This window comes from Trichomycterus rosablanca, chromosome 12, assembly GCF_030014385.1.
Source record: "Trichomycterus rosablanca isolate fTriRos1 chromosome 12, fTriRos1.hap1, whole genome shotgun sequence".
Lineage (NCBI taxonomy): Eukaryota > Metazoa > Chordata > Actinopteri > Siluriformes > Trichomycteridae > Trichomycterus > Trichomycterus rosablanca.
The window spans coordinates 27,235,836-27,256,402 of NC_085999.1; the positions used below are offsets into that span (position 1 = coordinate 27,235,836).

Below are 20,567 nucleotides of genomic sequence, written 5' to 3' on the forward strand. Positions count from 1 at the left end.
GTGCAAGCCAAGGGATACAGTGGCAGGGAAAAACTCCCCTAACTGGAATTCTCAACAGCAAGCTTTATGTAGAGTGGCACAGGCAGGATGGAACAAGTAAGAGCCTTCCCCAAACTGCTCTGACAATGTTTGTGACTGAAATGCCTACACTGAACAATTAAAACAGGTGTCCACATACTTTAGGCCATGCAATGCATTGGCAATATTTCTTCTTCAGATAAATCTCCTCTGTCAAACCATACCACCCGGGATCCACTTTAATCATGCTACGCTAAATGTAATGTCTGTATGTGTTAGTGTACATGACAGACATTTGTCACCCATAGAATAAAAAAAAGCTTCTGTCCACAAATAGTCCTGAATATGATAAGAGGTGTTAGCGGTTGTGCCTAATCTCATTGATGGATGAAGACTTAAAGGAAAGAACGTCCAAGGAGATGTTCTGCATTCTCCAATACTCCAGACTGAAACAGACAGAAAAGAAACATTGCATTGCAAAATTAGAGATATAATTACTAAGAAGTAATTACATTTAATTTTTGGGTTGCTGCCTTCTGCCCACACTTCAACTGACCACCAAAATGCATTTTTAAGAAGACTTTCTAGACATTTTTGATACAACTTTCTTGCTTCTCCCTATTTTCCCAGTTATAGTCATATCAGGCTCCCCATGGCGAACGTGCTGGTTGAGGAGAGCTGCAGACTAGCACATGGTGGTGCGTGTGAAGCCGTCAACCTCGTTCGTGCTTTGAGGATCAGCCTGTGCTCTATGTGTTCCTCAACCACTTATACTGTAGATAGATCACTATATTAATCCCAAAGGAAAAGTCAAGCATTACAGCAGCTCAAGGTTTTTTTGATAAAAAAAACTATGAAGTAGGTAAGTATTACTGTACAGTACTTGTAGGTAATACATATAATAAAGATATGTAATACGTGAGATAATAGACAGTTATAAAAGTGCAGTAAATATTCACAGATGTGCAATGTAGGTTTCATTAACAGGGTGACAGATCATGAGTCTGAGATCATGCTTTATGAGTCTGTCCTGATAATGACTCAGTGAGTAATGATGTCCCGGCACAGTGGAGACGAGTTATACAGTGAAATATACAGCAACAAGCAAATGACCACCCAACCACCCCAAGACATAGTTAATTGTGTCTGTATGACTAGACCGGTGGCACTGCAGAGACCCAGGTTTAACTCACAAGGCTTAACTGACAAGCGGCCCACATTTTGCTCATGATTTTTTATGCAACCCAGGCAACACAAACAATGCATTTTACTCTCTAGGTCAGGGGTGCCCACACTTTCGTGGCTTGAGATCTACTATTTCAGTCGACAGGTCATCGCAATCTACTTTTTAGAAAGGTTGGCCTCATCATTTTTCAAAAACGCTTTAAAGCTTTTTTAAATGCGCTTCAGTTGCCTATATTGATATTCAGCATTAAAGGGCAAGTGACTGAAAAAAATCACACTAACCGTATTCTGATGATTTGCACTGAATGGTTAAAAAAGGAAAAATGGCGCAAACTCACTACTGACTAATGAAAACTTTCTAGATTAGCAGTGCTTTAGGTAGACTGAGGCGTAGCTATGGTAACAAACCACAAATTAAAGAAACAGTGGCCGCATTTGATGTCAATCACGTTGACCTGTCTGAATGAGGCACGATCTACCAGCGTGCACTGTGTGATCGACTGGTCGATCGCGATCGATGTATTGGGCACCCCTGCTTTAGGTTTTTATCAGTCAGGTGTATTTAGTGCCTGTGACGTCAGTGAGACGCCATTGTGGAGGTATTGTTTTAGTCAGCGATACAGTGAAAGTAACAGCAAAGACGCTTACATAATTTTTTTATTCTTTCATAGCAGAGAAAACTGGAGAAGCAGAAGCGAAATGAGAGGAAATCATACCGAGACAAACTCAGCAAAGATGACAGGGAGCATTATTTGCATAAATTATCATCTGTTAACAGCATTGATAAGCTAAAATGTTTGCGAGTGGGTGGAACAGCAAAGATGTTGTGCTTGTAGTGGTAAATGTTTGTATTGTTGATAGGGATGTCCTAATCCGATCTCAAAGATCGGAATCAGGGCCAATCAAGGCATTTTTTAACTGATCGGTATCGGCTTTACACTCACTTCGCGTAGAAACGTCCATCAAACCATTGTCACAATACAACCACAGAAAAGTTTGTTACAGTTACAGCACGCATACAAGTACGGTGGCTCATAAGAAACAAACCAGATATCATTTAACCAAACGATCTACAATTACTACCAACTTGATACAGCACCTAAAAAATAAACACTCAGCCGAATACAGCGAGTTTATTATTATATGATGAGAAGAGGAACCGGATGTCCGCTAACACGGCAGAGATGCTGATTTTCCTCAAAAAGAACCTTCACTTCATTTTGATGTACTTAATGTACTTAAAGTGTGCACTGTGTGAACAGTATTATCTAGTTCTTATCTAGACAATATCTAGAAAATACAAGTATCGGTTTGAGACTCGATATCGGATCGGGATCAAAATTAAGGATCGGGATCGGGAACAAAAAAACGTGATCGGGACATCCCTAATTGTACTAAAAAAGAGTACTTTTTTTTGTCTGTGTTTACTAACAAGTACAAATAAGGTACAAATATTGAAATTTTACATCACTATACTCGAATACTGATTCCTGATTTGCACACACTCTTAAAACACAGTGGTTCTGTGTACAATCTGGTCCTAGTACGGTTTACAAGATGTAACATAAAGCCTCCACAAGGGGGCGTGTTTATTATTAATTATTATTGTTTTTCTCTGCAACCCATTTTTTCGGCTCACAACCCATATAAATGCCAAATGGTATAACGTATGAAGCCAAATCCTTTAACTGAAGTAGATGTTGTACACATAAATAAATCTGCTGTCAATAAGTCAATCAGAAAAGTGGCTAATGGAAGCTTACCATTGCTCACTTGCCGCTGCTGCCACTGCTGCTGCGGTGGTAGTGCTGAGCTTGCTGCATCTGATAATGATGATGGCGTGGGCTGGGCACTGCTGCTCGCACTGCTGCTCCTGCTCCTCCTCTGATTGAATGGCTTGGTGAGCCAGTGGCTGCTGGGTGATGATGACCAGCACGAATAGGTTTGGCTAAAAAACACAAAGGCAAGAAAAGACAATTATGTGTAATCTATTGGCAAAGTGTTGTACTAGTGTGTGTGTTTTGTGTGTGTGTTTTGTGTGTGTGTGTGTGTGTGTGTGTGTGTATGTTAGACATCCACCAGCCACTTTATAGTTTGTGTACATTGATACATTGGGACTATCTTTCATGAGCTACACAAAACATATAGACGCACCCCAGTAAGACCCTCATTGACCAGATACATTATATGGCCAAATGTATGTGAACATCCGCCATGTGCCCCTCCCAGTGGCTATAATAGACTAAACTCCTCTAGAAAGTCTTCAACAAAGTTTTTTTCAAAACCCATAAGCTAGGGAGAAATACATCAAGAATAGGGCCCCAAAAACCTATGTTGCGTAAGCCACATGACCAGTTATGCCATGGCACCACACTAATTGACAAATGTAATACCATTTTTCATGTCAGTTACATTAACAGGATTTCAGACTGACCGATCTGTGCAGTATGGTTCCTTCTGGCTTGGTTCTTGGCCTTGACAGCCTCTTTGATATGCTCCACCTCCTGCTGGTAGCGCTTGCGGTCCCTCATGGCCTTCTCCTTGGCGTCCCTCAGCACTGCCTCTAGTGATTTTACTCTTTCGGTCGTGGCTCGAAGACGCTTCTCCAGTTTGGGCAGCTCACAGCGCAGCTCTGCGTTGTCTCGCGCCAACTTTAGGGACAACGGGAATAGCAGTACAGTAAACGTTACCAAAAAAGAAGAGACACATTTTATTGATATACAGGCTTATGCAAAGATAGGACAACCATGGTTCATTTCAGCAATAAACAGTAATTGTGCATTAAAGTGTGCAGATGTGTTCATGTACGTTCACTTAAAAAATTTGAAATTGGATCAGGGGTGTCCAAATTCTGCCAGAATTGTAGAGCAAACAATGTCACTTAAGATAGATAATAAAAACTATATTAGCAACAGTATGTGAACATTTTAAATTAGGTTGCAATAATATAGAGATCCCTATTTATTTTTATATATTTATTTTGCTATAACAGCTTTCAATCTTCTGGGAAGGCTTTCCACAAGATTAAGGAGTGTGCAAGTTTGTACCAGTTCTGTGAGGTGAAGAACAGATGTTGAACGAGATGGCTTGGCTTGCAGTTAACTTTCCAATTCATCTTGGAATCTCATTTTTTGGTTCCCCCCAATTTTCCCCCAAATCTAGTTGTATCCAATTACTTAATTGCATTACGCCTGCCCTCTACTGATGTTGACCTCCACTCCTGACTGAGGAGAGCCGTAACACACGCCCCCTCCAACACATGTGCAGTAGCTCACTGCATCTTTGCACCTGCATGAGGCGAGTTCATTTGTGGATCAGCTTTGCGCATGTGGAGTCACACCCTGTTCACATTATCCTTGTCTCTGTGCAAGCGCCATCAATCAGACAGCAGAGGTCGTAATTTCATCAGTTATGAAGAATCCCCCCCAGCACCCTCCCTGCGGACGAGCCAATCATTGTTTGTGTAGGTGCCCAGCCTGCTGGTAGCAGAGCTCAGACTTGAACCAATGAGTTGTCAGCTCTAGTGTGCTAGCGTGTTTTACCGCTGTGCCACCTTAGCGCCCGGAATCTCATTTTCTGCAGGCCATTACATATCATTCCACACCAAACTATACCTTTTTGGACATCAGTACTTCAGGTACTATTCAGCATCCTTTTAATTCATAAAACATGTAAAGGGTGAATTAGATGTTTATATTGCCCTTAGTTCTAAATAAGTAATGTTCTCTAATTGATGCACTCTGCCTATGATATGTTCCTACTCAGCACCCAGTGTTTTCTTAAGATCTTAAGATTCAAGATGGGCAGTGCAGCATTTTTGTTATATTTTTTAATGATGCTTCTAGTAAAACAACTTCAGAAAAAAACAAACCTGTTTGTGAACTTTGGTGAGCTGTTCCAGATTATTCTCCAGGAAGCTGATCTTCTGTTTCAGAGCCAGTGTGCCGCCCGCCTCGTCTGAATCCAACTCCACATTCTAGCACAAAAAAATCACCAGAGATGATGCCACATCAAAGGTCACAGCTGTAAGAACTTTATGATGACACCATCCCTCGCTGTATTGAAACCATTTTCATTAACATGACTATATCTCTGTCATTCATTCAACAGCTGCTACCATAATGAAGCTCTGATGCCAAAGAACATCTGGAGGAGATGAAGTGTGATGTAGGTACCACCCCAATTCTGTATTGTGTACCTAACATACACTTTATAGCTAAGATTGTACGTGGACACCTAACCATGCACTTGCTGGACAGCCCATTTCAATACAATGGGTGGTAACTGAGCTCCCTATCCCCACCTCCACAATGTAGCTTTCACTATTTGGTGAGTTTGTGCACATATTTGGGACATACAGTCAAAAAGATTGTGCGGACAAGGAAAATCTGAGGTCAGGCACAGATTACTAGGGTTCGAGTTAAGATCATGACTTTATAACAGGCCATAGGAGTTCCTCTACACCAACTGGTTTGTGCACAGGGGCACAGTGAAGCTGGAAAGGGGATGGGCCGTCTAAAAACTGAACTACTGAAACAAAATTTTAATATAATATAATTTACACAATTGATTTTATACACCTGTTATTGGTAAATAAAGTGGTGTGGCTGAAAAAAGGACTAAATAATTAAAAAAGGTGTCCACATACTTTTTTTACAATTAACTTTATGTGTTCTGGATTTTGGGATGTTCTTTGGTGAAAAAAACTTGACACTTACTGTCCTGACACGTGCGTTAAGATCCTCGATGAAGAGTATACGCAGATTGTGAAGAGTCTGGAGCTCTTTTGTCTGAAAGATAACGTAGCTTAAGATTTAGAAAATGCTGAAATGAGTGACAGACAAAATAAAATGTATGGATAAAATGATAATATGATTTTTAATTAAGGTATTAAGTTGACATTTTCTTAGTTTTATGGTATCACAGTAAGCAAAAGTGGTGGAGGAATACAGAGAGTATGGTGTGCCATTCTTTAGGTGTTAGTCATATGTTCTGTGGAAGCTATTCTATGACCCTCCTAGCTAGCAAAGTGCTTTCTATTTGTCAGGGGTTACCAGAATGCTTGTTGGGAATTAGATATATCTAAATTAGGAGAATGTAATGGGGGTAAAAAGCATCTTTACAAACAATATTAAGTCTAATGTTAACCAATTAACTTCTAAAAGCATAAAGAATGAAGAATTATGATGAAAAAAATACAGCAATCCCTGATGTTTACTTACCACAGTCTCCTCAAGACCCTTCAGATCTTCTTTAGCCTGCTCCCGTTTCTCATTTAATAGGCTAAACCACAAACAAAAAAAGTAAAAGTATGTTTTACTAACTACATTACTGTTATGGATTGATGAGGATGGACATTATCATGAAGGGGTTAATTAGAGGGACCGTGCAGGTAAGATGTTTTGGAGTCAAAGTTAGAGAGGCAGGATGGAGACGGTTTGGGCATGTGCAGAAGATGAATGGGGAGAAGGGTGATGAGGATAGCGAGGCAAGCAGAAGGAGGAGAGTAAACAGCGATTCACCCTGAGCAGCATGAATGCTGACAGTGTCTTATCCAACAATGTTATACAATTACATTCTCTCAAATCTCTCAAAATAAGCTAACCTAATTAATTAAATCATTAAAATCATCATCATCATGTCTACTCACTAGAACTAGAACGTTTCATATTAAATCAAATAAATTCCACATCAATTACAAAATAGCTCAGAAGAAAGCATATCAAAAAAAGCTTCCTTACATTAGTGTCTGTAGCTTTTCTTCCTTCTCCAGTTCTTCCTGTCTGAGCTTCTCATTGTCAGACAGAAGCTTTTTCCGCTCCAGCTGAAGTGCCTGATTCATACTGAGAGACAAATACAGCAGAGGTCATTCAAACAGTTATAAACACATTCACATTAATGCTACCAAATGCAGTTAGAAATATGTGCTTATTATACTGGAATTATACTAAAATTATTTACATTTGTGGCATTTAGCAGACGCTTTTATCCAAAGTGACTTACAATTATGACTGAGCACAATTTAAGCAATCGAGGGTTAATTGGGGCCAAACAGCTTGGCAGTAGTGGGGCTTGAACCGGCAACCTTCTGATTACTAGTCCAGTACCTTAAACACTGATCTACCACTGCCCACGGACTGTGGGAGGAAACCCATGCACACAGAAAGGACCTGGACCTCTTCAAACCCAGGACTTTCTTGCTGTGAGGTGACAGTGTTGCTCTGTGTTTGGTTAGGGCAGTTGTAGCCTAGCAGTTAAGGTACTGAACTAGTAATCATAAGGTTGCCAGGTCAAGCCGTACCATTACCAAGCTGCCACTGCTGGGCCCTTAAGGCTCAATTGCTCAAATTGTATTCAGTGATAATTGTAAGTCGCTTTGAATAAAAGCATCTGCTAAATGCCGTAAATGTAACGTGCCCTACTTAGTTTGATTATTATTTGATGATTATTGTTAATACTGTGGTGCAAACCAGCATCCAGTACTACTGGTTTTATACTTGACTGTGGAACTATGATGTGTAGCTTTTTACTAGCATGTAGGAGTACCACATATTGCTCTTAACTCTTTTAGCTCATCCAGGAGTTTCTGTTTCTCATCGATCTCATCTCGGAGGCGTGAGAGCTGCTTCTGATGGGTCTCACCATGACTTTCCATCTGCTCTTGCAGAGCTGTCTACACAAAGCACATTAACAGACATGAAATTAAAAAAACCAAGAACCTCACTTTATCTCTTTTCTACATGACCTATTTACTCAGAAATGCCAAAGCTAGCACATTGGCATTCTAATCTTTTGGCATGCCACTGCAGAGACGAGATTTGTGCCACTGACATGATAGAGCGAGCTACCAACACAATTGGCCATGTCTTAGAAAAATAATTTATCTCCTTGCTGCTGCAACAGCAATGCCTACTGTCTGATCAATGCATCAGCATTAGCGACTAAGGAATTTAAAAAGCATAGCATGCTAGCATGCACATCAGTGCTTATTAAAGCTTTTTTTGTTAGACATATTTTATGTTGCTGAAGTAACTAGCAACTTTGCACATATCTGAAGAAGCATATGTTAGCCTGCAGTCGTATCTGACAAGCTAATAAAAAAGAAAAGTGTTTTTACCTTCATTTCTTCAGCATCTTTCATCTTGTTCATGTGCTCCTTCTCTTTATCCATCACGGACACCTCATGCATATTTTCTAGATCACAGAACATGTAACAGCAGGGTAACGTGTCAACCAACATAGAAATAAACTGACTTAACCACTAAGTTTTACACATCTGCACAGGTAAGTTCAATTAGGCTAATTGTTAATCAATAGCATTAGTACTATAAGCACTTGGAAAGATATAAATGCAACATAAGGCAACTAAAAGAGTTCTAAAAGAGCCATATAGTGGATGTTCAAATTGCTGGTTCATCACTTACAAAAGCAAATTAGAATTACTGTCGCCTCAGAGCAAGAAGGTCCTGGGTTCGATCCCCAGACAGGGCGGTCCAGGTCCTTTCTGTGTGGAGTTCGCATGTTCTCTCCGTGTCTGGGTGGGTTTCCTCCGGGAGCTCCGGTTTCCTCCCACAGTCCAAAAACATGCAGGTCAGGTTAATTGAAGACACTGAATTACCCTATATACCACTGAATAGGTGTGTGTATGTGTGTGTGTCTGCCCTGCGATGGACTGGCACCCCGTCCAGGGTGTTACTGTGTGCCTTGCGCCCATTGAAAAGCTAGGATAGGCTCCAGCACACACAAGTGACCCTGATTGGATAAGCGGTTAAGAAAGTGAGTGAGTAAGTGTGTAAGTGTGTGTGGTGTGTGTGCGACTTTAAGAGGCACTTGGAGGTTTTGGTTCAATAAATGGGGCATTTTCCAATAAGGTGGTCTGACACCTTTAAGAATCACTGCTCTGTCCATAATACTATAGAAATCGGTTTAGAAATTCTATGCTGCATGTGTGTGCATAGATTTTTGTATCACACACCTTGAGCGTGGAGTTTAGCCAACTCTTCCATCAGTGAGTCCTGGCTCTCCTCCAGCTGCCTCTTCTTCTGCTCCATGTTCTGCATGTAGTCGGTCAGCGATTTGATCTTGGCTTGGAGCTGCATCAGAAAAAAAACCAGACAATCTGTAACTGTGTGGACCCTGACGTTTTAATTCAACCTGACTAAGAATGATGGGTGATGAATGAGGTGGATTATCACGGACCTGTAAGATGAGGAGTTGGCAGGAGGCGAGCTCTTTCTCATTGGCCTGAATCTTGCGGGTCGTTTCGGCCTGAGCTCCCTCCAGCTGTTTGCTGCGGTTCACCAGCGACTTCACCTCTGACTTCATCTTGCTGATGTAGAGGCGCGCCATGGTAAACTCTTCCTCCATCGCTCCATGTCCATCGGCCATCTGGTGACAGATATATATATATATATATATATATATATATATACACACACATTATATTTTCCTGGCATTCTCTGGGCTCATGAATCCAAGTGGAAGGCACTCTCAACCAATCTGGGCATGAATCCATCCTTGCAGATCACGTACACCCATGCTGGGATCTTCCAGCAAGACAATGCGACATGTCAAATGGCTAGAAATGTCCGACACTGGTTGGACAAGCCCAAGACTTACAAATACTACCCTGGCCCCCTGTTTCCCCAGACTTGATCCCATCTAAGTGTCTGGGAACCCAGCTCATCATCATGTTCACTCTATGGATCCTCCTCCATGCACCCTCCAGCAGCTGTAGGATGCACTGCAGTCAGCATGGCTACAGATACCTGTGACAACCTACCAGGACCTTACTGAGTCTCTCCCAGCTTGTCTAGAAGTTGTCTATGCTGCACATGGCGGTTACTTTGGATATTAGCTGGTGGTCATGATAATGTGACTCAACTGTGTATATTCTAAAGCAGGGATTTTTGTATTCATTGTATTTTGCATTGTTTTCATTTCCACTTATTCCACTGTGTCCCAGTACTTAGCACAGTTTTATGCTGTAATTCATCTCCATTAGTCTATGGATGGTTCTTTGCATATTGTTGATAATATGGTGGTGATATTATTTATTTAATTAAATACACCTGTTACACACTGGTGTGGCTAAAACATCTATATTTATAAACTAAGAGAGGTGTCCACATATTTTGGCTCTGTAATACTACAACCCCAATTCCAATGAAGTTGGGACGTTGTGTAAAACTTGAATAAAGACAAGATATTTAATGTTCAAACGGATAAACTTTATTGTGTTTTGCAAATATTCACTCATTTTGAATTTGATGCCTGCAACACGTTCCAAAGAAGTTGGGACAGGGGCATGTTTACCACTGTGTTACATCACCTTTCCTTTTAACAACACTCAATAAGCGTTTGGGAACTGAGGACACTAATTGTTGAAGCTTTGTAGGTGGAATTCTTTCCCATTCTTGCTTGATGTACAACTTCAGTTGCTCAACAGTCCGGGGTCTCCGTTGTCGTATTTTGCGCTTCAAGCCGGCGGCGTTTCTGGGTGTTGTTGATATATGGCTTTTGCTTTGCATGGTAGAGTTTTAACTTGCACTTGTAGATGGAGCAACGAACTGTGTTCACTGACAATGGTTTTCTGAAATGTTCCTGAGCCCATGTGGACTGTAGATGATGAAATCCCTAAATTCCTTGCAATTGCATTTTGAGAAACGTTGTTCTTAAACTGTTGGACTATTTGCTCACGCAGTTGTTCACAAAGTGGTGAACCCTGCTTGTGAACGACTGAGCCTTACGGGGATGCTCCCTTTATACCCAATCATGACATGTACCTGTTTCCAATTAACCTGTTCACCTGTGGAATGTTCCAAACAGGTGTTTTTTTAGCATTCCTCAACTTTCCCAGTCTTTTGTTGCCGCTGTCCCAACTTCTTTGGAACGTGTTGCAGGTATCAAATTCAAAATGAGTGAAAATTTGCCAAAAAAAAAAAAAAAGGTTTATCTGTTTGAACATTAAATATCTTGTCTTTGTAGTGTATTCAGTTAAATATGGGTTGAAAAGGATTTGCACAATGTCCCAACTTCATTGGAATTGGGGTTGTACATACTATACTATACTATAGTTTTACTTCTTTACACTTCAAGTTCTTACACTTTTGAGATCGCTGGTGCCGATGACAGAGCCCATCTCACTGAGGTCTCTGAGCAGCATGGCGAGGATCTCTGCAGATCTCCTCTTGTAGTGTCCACTGACTTCTTGCAGCGTTGCAAATTCCCTCTCCACGCTGGCTAGACGAGTCTAGAAAACACAAATGCATCAAGGGTCAGTCAGTGTGTAAATGTAACTATACTGTCTGTTGTCCTCTCTTTCGATTGTCAGAGTTCTCTGTGCAACTGTTGTTCCTGCTGTTTTCAGGTCGTCCAGGGCTCCTTTCTTACTATCCTTATCATAAGATGCAGAGCATAAGATGCAGACCTCACTGTCCCCCAACCCCCACACTCACGCTCGTGTGTGACAGCTCATCATTCAGCTGATTATTGCTCCTTCCTTTCTCTTCCAGCTCATGGCTCTTCTGGTCGTAGTTGACGGCGAGCTCCTCCAGAGCCTGAAGCACCTCCTTCACCTCCTCTTTGGCTGCCTCATGCTCACGCTGCAGACGCATCATCTCCTCTTGAAGCTTCTCGCAGTTCTGCCGCATCGATGCCAACAGCTGTGAGGGTTAGATTAGATTAGATTTCCAGAAAAGTTGGGACATTTTGTAAAATGATATCAAATGCAAAACTGCAACAATGATTAGGTGTGCTAGAGACTGCTGTTCTCTGCAAAATCGTCATTTTACTCGAACGATTTCATATCACATTTTAAATACTGTACATTTTCTGTTGTTTACCCCAAGGTGGTTCTGACAGAAACCTGTTTACCCCCTGAGGTTGAAGCCCGAAAACTGAGAGTGCTGTGCCAACAATGCTGCTCCTGCTAGATATGATGGAAACCTGGCATGTTTGTCCCGAAAATGCCCATAACTCACTATGGACTTTATCACAGGCTGGACTGAATAATAAAGAACTTCAATTGCTTTTTTATATTTATAAGTAATTACTTACTCTAATAAGCTAATTATTACTTTTACTCACTCACTCTCACTGCTTATCCAATTAGGGTTGCGCGGGGGGGGGCGGGGGGGGGGAGCCTATCCCAGCTTGTCAATGGGCGCAAGGCACACAGTAATACCCTGGATGGGGCGCCAGTCCATCCCAGGCCACACACACACACACACACACACACACATACACACACCCATTCACTTATAGGGCAATTCAGTGTCTCCAATTAACCTGGCTGCATGTTTTTAGACTGTGGGAGGAAACCGGAGCTCCTGGAGGAAACCCACGCAGACACAAGGAGGACATGCAAACTCCACACAGAAAGGACCCGGACCTCCCCACCTGGGGTTCGACCCAGAACCTTCTTGCTGTGAGGCGACAGTGCTACTCACCGAGCCACCGTGCCACCCCGATATAACTTTTAGTTTAACTTAATTATGTGCATGTATGATTTGTGTGCATTCTATTTATTTAAATTCCTGTAATTTTAAGGGAGTTTTTTTTACCTCAGTTTCCTCAGTTGGCATCAGTTGCCACTGTTACTCTTGGCTTGCTCAACAGGGGTTTTTGGTCTGTCAGTCCTGGATGCTGTAAAGTTGCTTTGATACAATGTCTATTGTAAAAAGTACTATACAAATAAATTTGACTTGACTTGTCATTAATAAGACAGATGATGAAACACAGTGGTAAACATGCCTCTGTCCCAACTTTTTTTGAGTGAGTTGCTGGCACTAAATTCTAAATATTTCTAAATAAATTTAGGTTGGTTTGAGAGATTTTTTTCTGTGCTTATGAAAGTTAAATTAAAGTTCGAGCTTGGAAATGAAATGTCAAGTTAATTTACCATAGGGTATGTGCAAATGGTAGGTGGCCAAAAGCATTTGGACCATAAAAAAGTGCGGAAACTTTTTGAATTTCCTTCTTAATTCACACAAGAGCTATTGTTCCTAATAAAAAGGCAAACTACAAAAAGAGCATAATATTGCAATACGTCTTGTCGACACCAAACTATTAATGGATCCCGCTTTTCAGATTATATCCACACTCAGGAATGTGTACTGGAACACCTAGTTTTATTACTAGCTTTGTGAATGGATGGCGGCAGGAATCAGAAGTGTGCCTGCACGATGTTTAGAACTCACCTCATCCTGATCCACCATCTGCTGCTTCAGTGTTTCCGCCAGCTGACTCTGCTGATTTATCTCATCGTCCTGAAGAGGAGGAAATGAGAGAGTGATGCAGTTAGACAGGCGGACAAATGCAGGCTGTATAAAAAAGTAACAGAAAAGGAGAATTGGAGGATGTAGATTGACCGTAAGACCCCCCCCCCCCCCCCCACACACACACACACCCACACCAACCAAAGTACCTTATCATCCAGCTGCTGGTAGAGGTCATTGATTAGAGACTCATATTGAGTCTTCTCAGTGTCAGAGAGAGGCTGGGGTGGTGGGGCCAGAGCATCAATAACAGGCTTGGGTTCGGAGTTCTTTATTTCCTTACTGCTACGCTGCTCTTCGATCGGGACTGCCTCGCCTACACAGATACAGAACGTGAGCTTTTATACTAATTATTATTAACACTATTTTATTAAATGTATTATAAAATACAGCAATATTTAAGCACATCTCATGATGTTCTATTAGTACTTAATCCTAGACAGGCTACATTAGAGACAATACAAATTTCATACAATGTAAAACAGGGTTTTTCAAACTTTTTTTCAAGCGACCCACATTTATCCATGATTTTTACCATGACCCGGGCAACACAAACAATGTATCAAAACAAAACACAGAACAAAATATACTTAATTAATAAAAATGTTGGCAATCTGGTCCCACTGTGGTTTACAAGATGTAACGTAAAGCATCCACAAGGGGGCATTAGTGTACAAGTTCATTTCATGTTTATGTGCCTGTTAAAATTAGTTTATTTCTCTTTTTTTTTTTTTGCCTTGCGTCCCTTGGGTGGAAAAACCCTGATGTAAAAAAGCCAAAAGTACCAAAACCAAAAGCCAAAAACCCCACCACAACCTTAATGACATGCATATGGTGTCTGTGACTCGTGAAGTGACCGCATCCCGCCACTAGATGGCGGTGTTTTTACATCAGCGTCTAACTAAGCTGGGTTTCAATCAACTGATGTTGAGGAATATCTAAAAATAATCCCAAAATGTACAAGAAGAGAAAATTGAAGCAGAAGGAGGTAATTTAATGAAAGATGGGAAAGTGAATACAAGTTTGTGCTTTAAGAAGAAAAATCGGTACGTCTTTTGTGTTATGAGGCCGTGTCTGTGGTAAAGAAGTACAATATAGATATAGAAATACAATACAAACACGAAACTAAGTGTGCTAAACTTAGCCTCTAAGAAAAACAGTAAATTGTCCAAGAATTAAAAGGCAGACTCCAATCGCAGCAGAATATGTTACAAACGGCCCTTTGAGGGCCACCAAAATGCTGATGTGGCCCTCAGTGAAAATGCGTTTGACACCCCTGCACTAAAGGAAATGAGCCCATAGTGTTATTAAATAATTAATATTATTCTTATTTCAGACAGGGCAGCACATTGTCAAGGTGGACAGCACTGTCGCCTCATAACAAAAAGGTCCTGGGTTTAATTCCCAGGTGAAGCAGTCCGGGTTCTTTCTGTGTATAGTTTGCATGTTCTCCTTGTGTCCGTGTGGGTTTTCTCTTCCAAATACATGCGGTCAGGTTATTTGGAGCTACTAAAATTGCCCTAAGTGTGAATATGTGAGTGAATGTGTGTGTGTGTGTGTGTGTGTGTGTGTTTGCCCTGTGATGGACCGGTCCAGGGTGTTTCCTACCTTTCACCCAGTGAATTGTACCCACTACGACCCTGAGTAGGATGGTTGTGGTAAAACAGACAATGAATGAATAATTGAATTATTTCAGACAAGTGAATTGTGAGTAAATCTAACATAAATCATACTGACACTGAAGAATCTGCAAGACACTGATAGGTAACTACAGTACTGTCTTTAAAATAATGATATTTCTCCTGTGTGTATGTGGAAGAGAAAGTCACCCAATTACTCTTTATTTTAGTCTCTCATTATGTCAATCACATCAACTAAACCACTGACCTTAGACCTAAACTACCTATTCTCTAGCCATATAATTCCAGTGGATCCTTTTAGATTCCATACAAAACTAAAATGTGTGCTGCAAGGATAGTGCCACCCACAAAGCCACTGTGTTGCCCTGTCTGAAATAACAATAATATTAATTATTTAATAACACCATGGGGTATTTTTTTAGTGCAGTAAGCAGCAAGGTGACCATGAAAAACAGCATAAGCTAATCATTTTATAAATGTTAGATTTTTTTGCCCAGAATTCCCCTATGACCCCATCTGCATGTCATTAAGGTTGTGGTAGGGTTGTAAAAATAAGGTTGTTTACCTTTGGCTCTTTCACATGTTGTGGAATTGTATGAAAGATGAGTTCTCAAATGTAGTCTGTCTTGGATTAAGTACTAATAAGTCCATTAAGTTTTCGGACTTATCCAATTAGTCGTGGGAGGGTGCTGGAGCCTATCCCAGCTTTTCAATGGGCACAAGGCACACAGTAACACCCTGGACGGGGCGCCAGTCCATTGTAGGGCAGTCACACACACCTATTCACCTATAGGGCAATTCAGTGTGGGGAGAACATGCAAACTCTGCACAGAAAGGACCCGGACAGCCCCACCTGGGGATCAAACCCAGGACCTTCTTGCTGTGAGGTGACAGTGCTACCCACTGAGCCACTGTGCCACACATGACAAGAACATCAAAATGCAAAATCCAGATGGTAACAGGAAGTCCCTTATAATAAAGACATTATTATTCATATTATACATAATGTTATTAAGCATACTTTGTAAAAATGATACACTATATAGATTAAATTTCGACATTGGATACCTGACCATGAGCTTATTGGACATCACATTACAAAAACAAAAGCTATTAAAATTGAGCGACTGCTATGTGATCTTTTCAGCTTTAACAGAGGCCACTTTTCTGAGAAGGCTTCTCCCAAGACCTTAAAGCATGTCTGTGGGAATTTGTGCCCATTCAGTTAAAAGAGCATTTATATGACTGGGCACTGATGTTGGTCAAGAAAGCCTCAATTGATTTTCCAGTTAATTCCAAAGCTGTTCAGCGAGGCTAAGGTCAGAGCTCTGCACAGGCCACTGGATTTTCTTTAAACTAAGCTTTTCTTTATGTATTTATAGATCTTGCTTTGTGCACAGGGGCACAGTCAGGCTGGAATAGGAAAAGGCCTTCCCTAAACCATTGCTGCAAATTTGAAAGCATATAGTTTTTTATATAATTGATTTCCTTTAGGGTGGTACAGTGGCTCAGTGGGTAGCACTGTTGCCTCACAGCAAGATGGTCCTGGGTTCGATCCCCAGGCAGAGCGGTCTGGGTCCTTTCTGTGCGGAGTTTGCATGTTCTCCCCGTATGTGCGTGGGTTTCCTCTGAGTGCTCCGGTTTCCTCCCACAGTCCAAAATACATGCAGTCAGGTTAATTGGAGACACTGAATTGCCCTATAGGTGAATGTGTATGTGTGTGTGTGTGTGTCTGCCCTGCAATGGACTGGCGCCCCGTCCAGGGTGTTACTGTGTGCCTTGCGCCCATTGAAAAGCTGGGATAAGCTCCAGCACCCCAACCCCCACACCCTAAGTGGATAAGCGGTTAAGAAAGTGAGCTATTTCTTTTATATAAATGATTTATTACACCTGCTAGCAATTGCTGTGGCTGAATTGTACTTATTATTTATTTATAGTACTGTACTAAGTTTTTATTACACTTAATACTTCCTAATATTTAATAACAAAATCTATACTTTCTATTCAGCAGCTGATTTGCTTTTGGCATCATCAAGTTCATAGTTCAGTTTGCCTTCCTCTCATATGAAATGTGTAGATAAACGGGTGCCAACAATTATTGCACACTTGATAAAATGTATTTTTTTTTACAATCATTGTACTTGTAGGAGGGAAGCTGTTCATATTTTAAATAAAAGATCAAAAAGACAAGCAATAAAAATGTTATGACCTCCACATATAAAGTGATACAATAAGTACTGTAAATTTAAAGCAAATAATGGCGGCTATAATTCTTATATTCTGGATTCTTTATAAGCGATGGCATTGCACATTTTTTACTGCGAGTGGACATTTCTCTCAGGCTGTACCTTTCCTCCATCGTTTCAGCTCATTCTCCAGCCGCTGAATGATAATCTTCAGGTCTCGGTTCTTCTCTTTCTCCTTTTCATATTTCTTCTTCCACTCCTCAGCAGTCAGATCCATGTTGACAGACACCGTGTTCTTGATGGTCTTGGCTCTAAATGAAGAAAAACATTTTGATTATACATTAAGACAAAGCGTCAAAGGGCATTTGTGCCAAATGTAACATAGTATTTTATGTCTTTGCCCTATCACAGGTGTAGATCAGAAAATGTTGGGTTGTCATTTATGTATTTAGTGTTAACCCCTCTGTTTACAGCTTGGTTATTTCCATGGCAAGATAGTTTGTTTACAGCTTTAGATATGTACAGTATTTTTTAAAAAGTTGATGAGAGTATCTGCTTTAATTTTGTTAAATGTTCCATCCATTATGTCTGGTATTCCTAGTGGTACTTGGGACACTTTGTTAATATGTGGTACATCTACACAGACTATGGTTGTCTTGTCTGTTGGGTTGGATTGCTGGTGGGGATTGCTCATAACTGCTCATAACTGCTCATTTGTAAGAAAAAAAATAACTGGATGCTCATTAAGCTTGTGGTCAGGGTGTCCACATAATTACACATAATTAAACATATAGTATTTTACCTATTATCTTTTGTTTTTGACTAAGTGCAATACACTCTTGGCTCTAATTAGAGAGAAACATTTTGACAAACTGTCAATAGGCATCTGTGCCAAACGTAACAACGTAATATTTAATTAGTCTTTGCACTAAGGAATGAATAATCTACCAATTACAGGTGAAAATTAGATCTGAAAATGTTTAGTGTTTACCGCCATGTTTACCACTTGGTTATTTTCATGGTAAGATTGGTATTTACGTATCACTGTGTCATTGCTGTGTCCAGTTCTAGATAGATTTTTTTGATGAGAGTTTCTGCTTTGATTTTGATAAATATTCCATATATTGTGTCTGGTATCACTAGTTTTTGTCATTCTTTGTGGTGTTTGGGGCACTTTGTTGGTATGTGTTTGATTGTTATAGGTATTGTACAGTGGTCACAGATCCGGGGGCACTCTCCCTTTACCTGACACAGGTGAGATGTCCAATGCTGGATCTTGTAAATACTGTCTGTCTGGCAGCAACTTTGGTCAAGCCTGGATGTTAGGGTGGATACAGTGGAGTTTGTTTTCAGTCTGCATTTCCCATTTCTTTATGGGGTCGTCATATGACTATACTACTGCAATATACAGGGTGAGTCAAAATTATGGATCTATATTCCCCATGAAATGTGTGTCCGGGCTTTAAACTGTACTGTTGCCTGCTGGTTTTTGTGTGTTGCCCCTGGTTTTAGAACAGGATGTTCTGAGCACTCAGGTGACACAGCGATAAAACACGCTAGCACACCAGAGCTGACATCTCGAACTTGTATGTTCATATTTCAGCTCTGCTATCAGCAGGATGGGTGCCTACACGGACAATGATTGGCTTGTCAGTTTGGGCTGGATTGCTGTTGTGGATTCCTCATAAGATCTCTGTGGGATGTGAGACTGAGCCCCATATAAATTCGCCTTGAGTAGGTTAAAAGAAGCAGTCAGCTACTGCACATGTGTCGGAGGGAGTGCGTGTTAGTAACTGCTGTCCTTGGTCAGGAGTGGAAGTCAGTAGCATTAGAGAGGAAGTGAAATGCAATCGGGTAATTGGATACGACTAGACTGGGAGGAAAATGGAGGTAAAATAAAAAAATTAAAAAAACAGTTTGTTTATCAGCATTGATTGTTGACCAAGCACAATACACTCTCAGGAAAAAAATGATAAAAGATTATACCACTTCAGGAAATGAAGCTTTTGAAACCTGTCAGTCATTGTGGTTTCTACTGTAAAAGCTTGTGGATGCACATGAAATATGTATTTCACTCCATGAGGCTCACGTTGCATCTCATATCGAATATAAGCTGCTTTAAATGAGCCAGTGAGTGAGCGAGCAAGTGAGAGAGGAAGTGTTTTTCATCATTACTTCTGAATCTAATATCCTCTTCAGTTTCACAAATAAAATACAATAAAATATTAAAATGAAATAGAATAACACTCCGTAAATAATGTATACACAATCAATTGCCGCTTTATTAGGGAGTCTACTAATACTTGGCAGGACCCCTAATTCTTTATTGCATGGATTCCACAAGGCACTGCAGATTTATCAGCTGCATATTCATGCTTAAAAACTACCGGCCCATCATGTCTCAAAGTTGCACTAACTGATTCAGATCTAATGACTGGTGAGGCCATTGAGTGGAGTGGCATGGGGTCTGTCTGAAAACCTAGTGAGCGCTCTACATAGACGGCATTTTACGACATCCTACACACTCCAAAAAGAGGGCTGTCTAAATTCCTCAGATACCTTAAAATGCTGCCTACTGAGGTGCCTTAATTCTGAGCGATATTCTGACTGAATAACAAGGGAGCATCTAATGCTATCTTAGCGGTGAAGGCAATCCTAGCATTCAGTGCAGCACTTTGCAACTTTTCTCACAAAAAAATACAAATATTTATTTACAAAAAAAGTGAATAAATTCTCATTGATTTTTAAATTGTATAAAGGCGTAATAAGTATAAAGTCTAATTTATTAGCAAATTCGGGCTTATCAGTGACAATTTACCCGCACAGGGAGACGATAGCTGGGATGCTAGCGGGTTGTATTGCCTTACCCCATTGGTTTGAATGACCTGAGGCTAACTGTGTTAGCTTAGTAAGCCAAATATGTAGTAATCACCGTAATCACTGTCTATGTAGTGTGTCTAAATAAACTGCCTTATGAGTTCAGTGTCTTACTAGAATACTCTATACTTAGGCGGCTGCCTAAATAGGCAGTAGGCAGCAAGGCTGCTCACTAGGTTTTTTTAGACCTTTGTGGCCAAGCAAGCAACACTACCCAGCTGTAGTGGTAAGCTGGGGCATTCAAACTCGCTGGATTTATCTAATGACTCTCAAAAATATTCATAACACCAGTACACCACCTCCTCTCTGAACTGCTTATACAAAGAAAACTGGCTTGGATGTAGCCTGATAAATCACCTTTTGACATGTTTATCACATGTCAC

General features: G+C 40.7%; 1 protein-coding gene across 1 annotated transcript in view; it reads right to left on the minus strand.

Moving 5' to 3' along the window:
- Positions 1-355: 355 nt before the first annotated feature.
- The window catches only part of kif5c (kinesin family member 5C), a 37,705-nt gene continuing 17,493 nt past the window's right edge, over positions 356-20,567 (minus strand). Inside the window, exons 11-26 of the mRNA XM_063005455.1 lie at positions 17,470-17,618; positions 13,631-13,797; positions 13,404-13,472; positions 11,661-11,867; positions 11,309-11,455; positions 9,403-9,591; positions 9,179-9,296; positions 8,321-8,397; positions 7,767-7,876; positions 6,945-7,046; positions 6,426-6,486; positions 5,922-5,993; positions 5,075-5,179; positions 3,638-3,854; positions 2,967-3,151; positions 356-464 (exon numbers count right to left, since the gene is read on the minus strand). Coding sequence (XP_062861525.1) covers positions 2,973-3,151; positions 3,638-3,854; positions 5,075-5,179; positions 5,922-5,993; positions 6,426-6,486; positions 6,945-7,046; positions 7,767-7,876; positions 8,321-8,397; positions 9,179-9,296; positions 9,403-9,591; positions 11,309-11,455; positions 11,661-11,867; positions 13,404-13,472; positions 13,631-13,797; positions 17,470-17,618 — 1,969 coding nt within the window. The 3' untranslated portion in view covers positions 356-464; positions 2,967-2,972. The remainder of the gene's footprint in view (positions 465-2,966; positions 3,152-3,637; positions 3,855-5,074; positions 5,180-5,921; positions 5,994-6,425; positions 6,487-6,944; positions 7,047-7,766; positions 7,877-8,320; positions 8,398-9,178; positions 9,297-9,402; positions 9,592-11,308; positions 11,456-11,660; positions 11,868-13,403; positions 13,473-13,630; positions 13,798-17,469; positions 17,619-20,567) is intronic.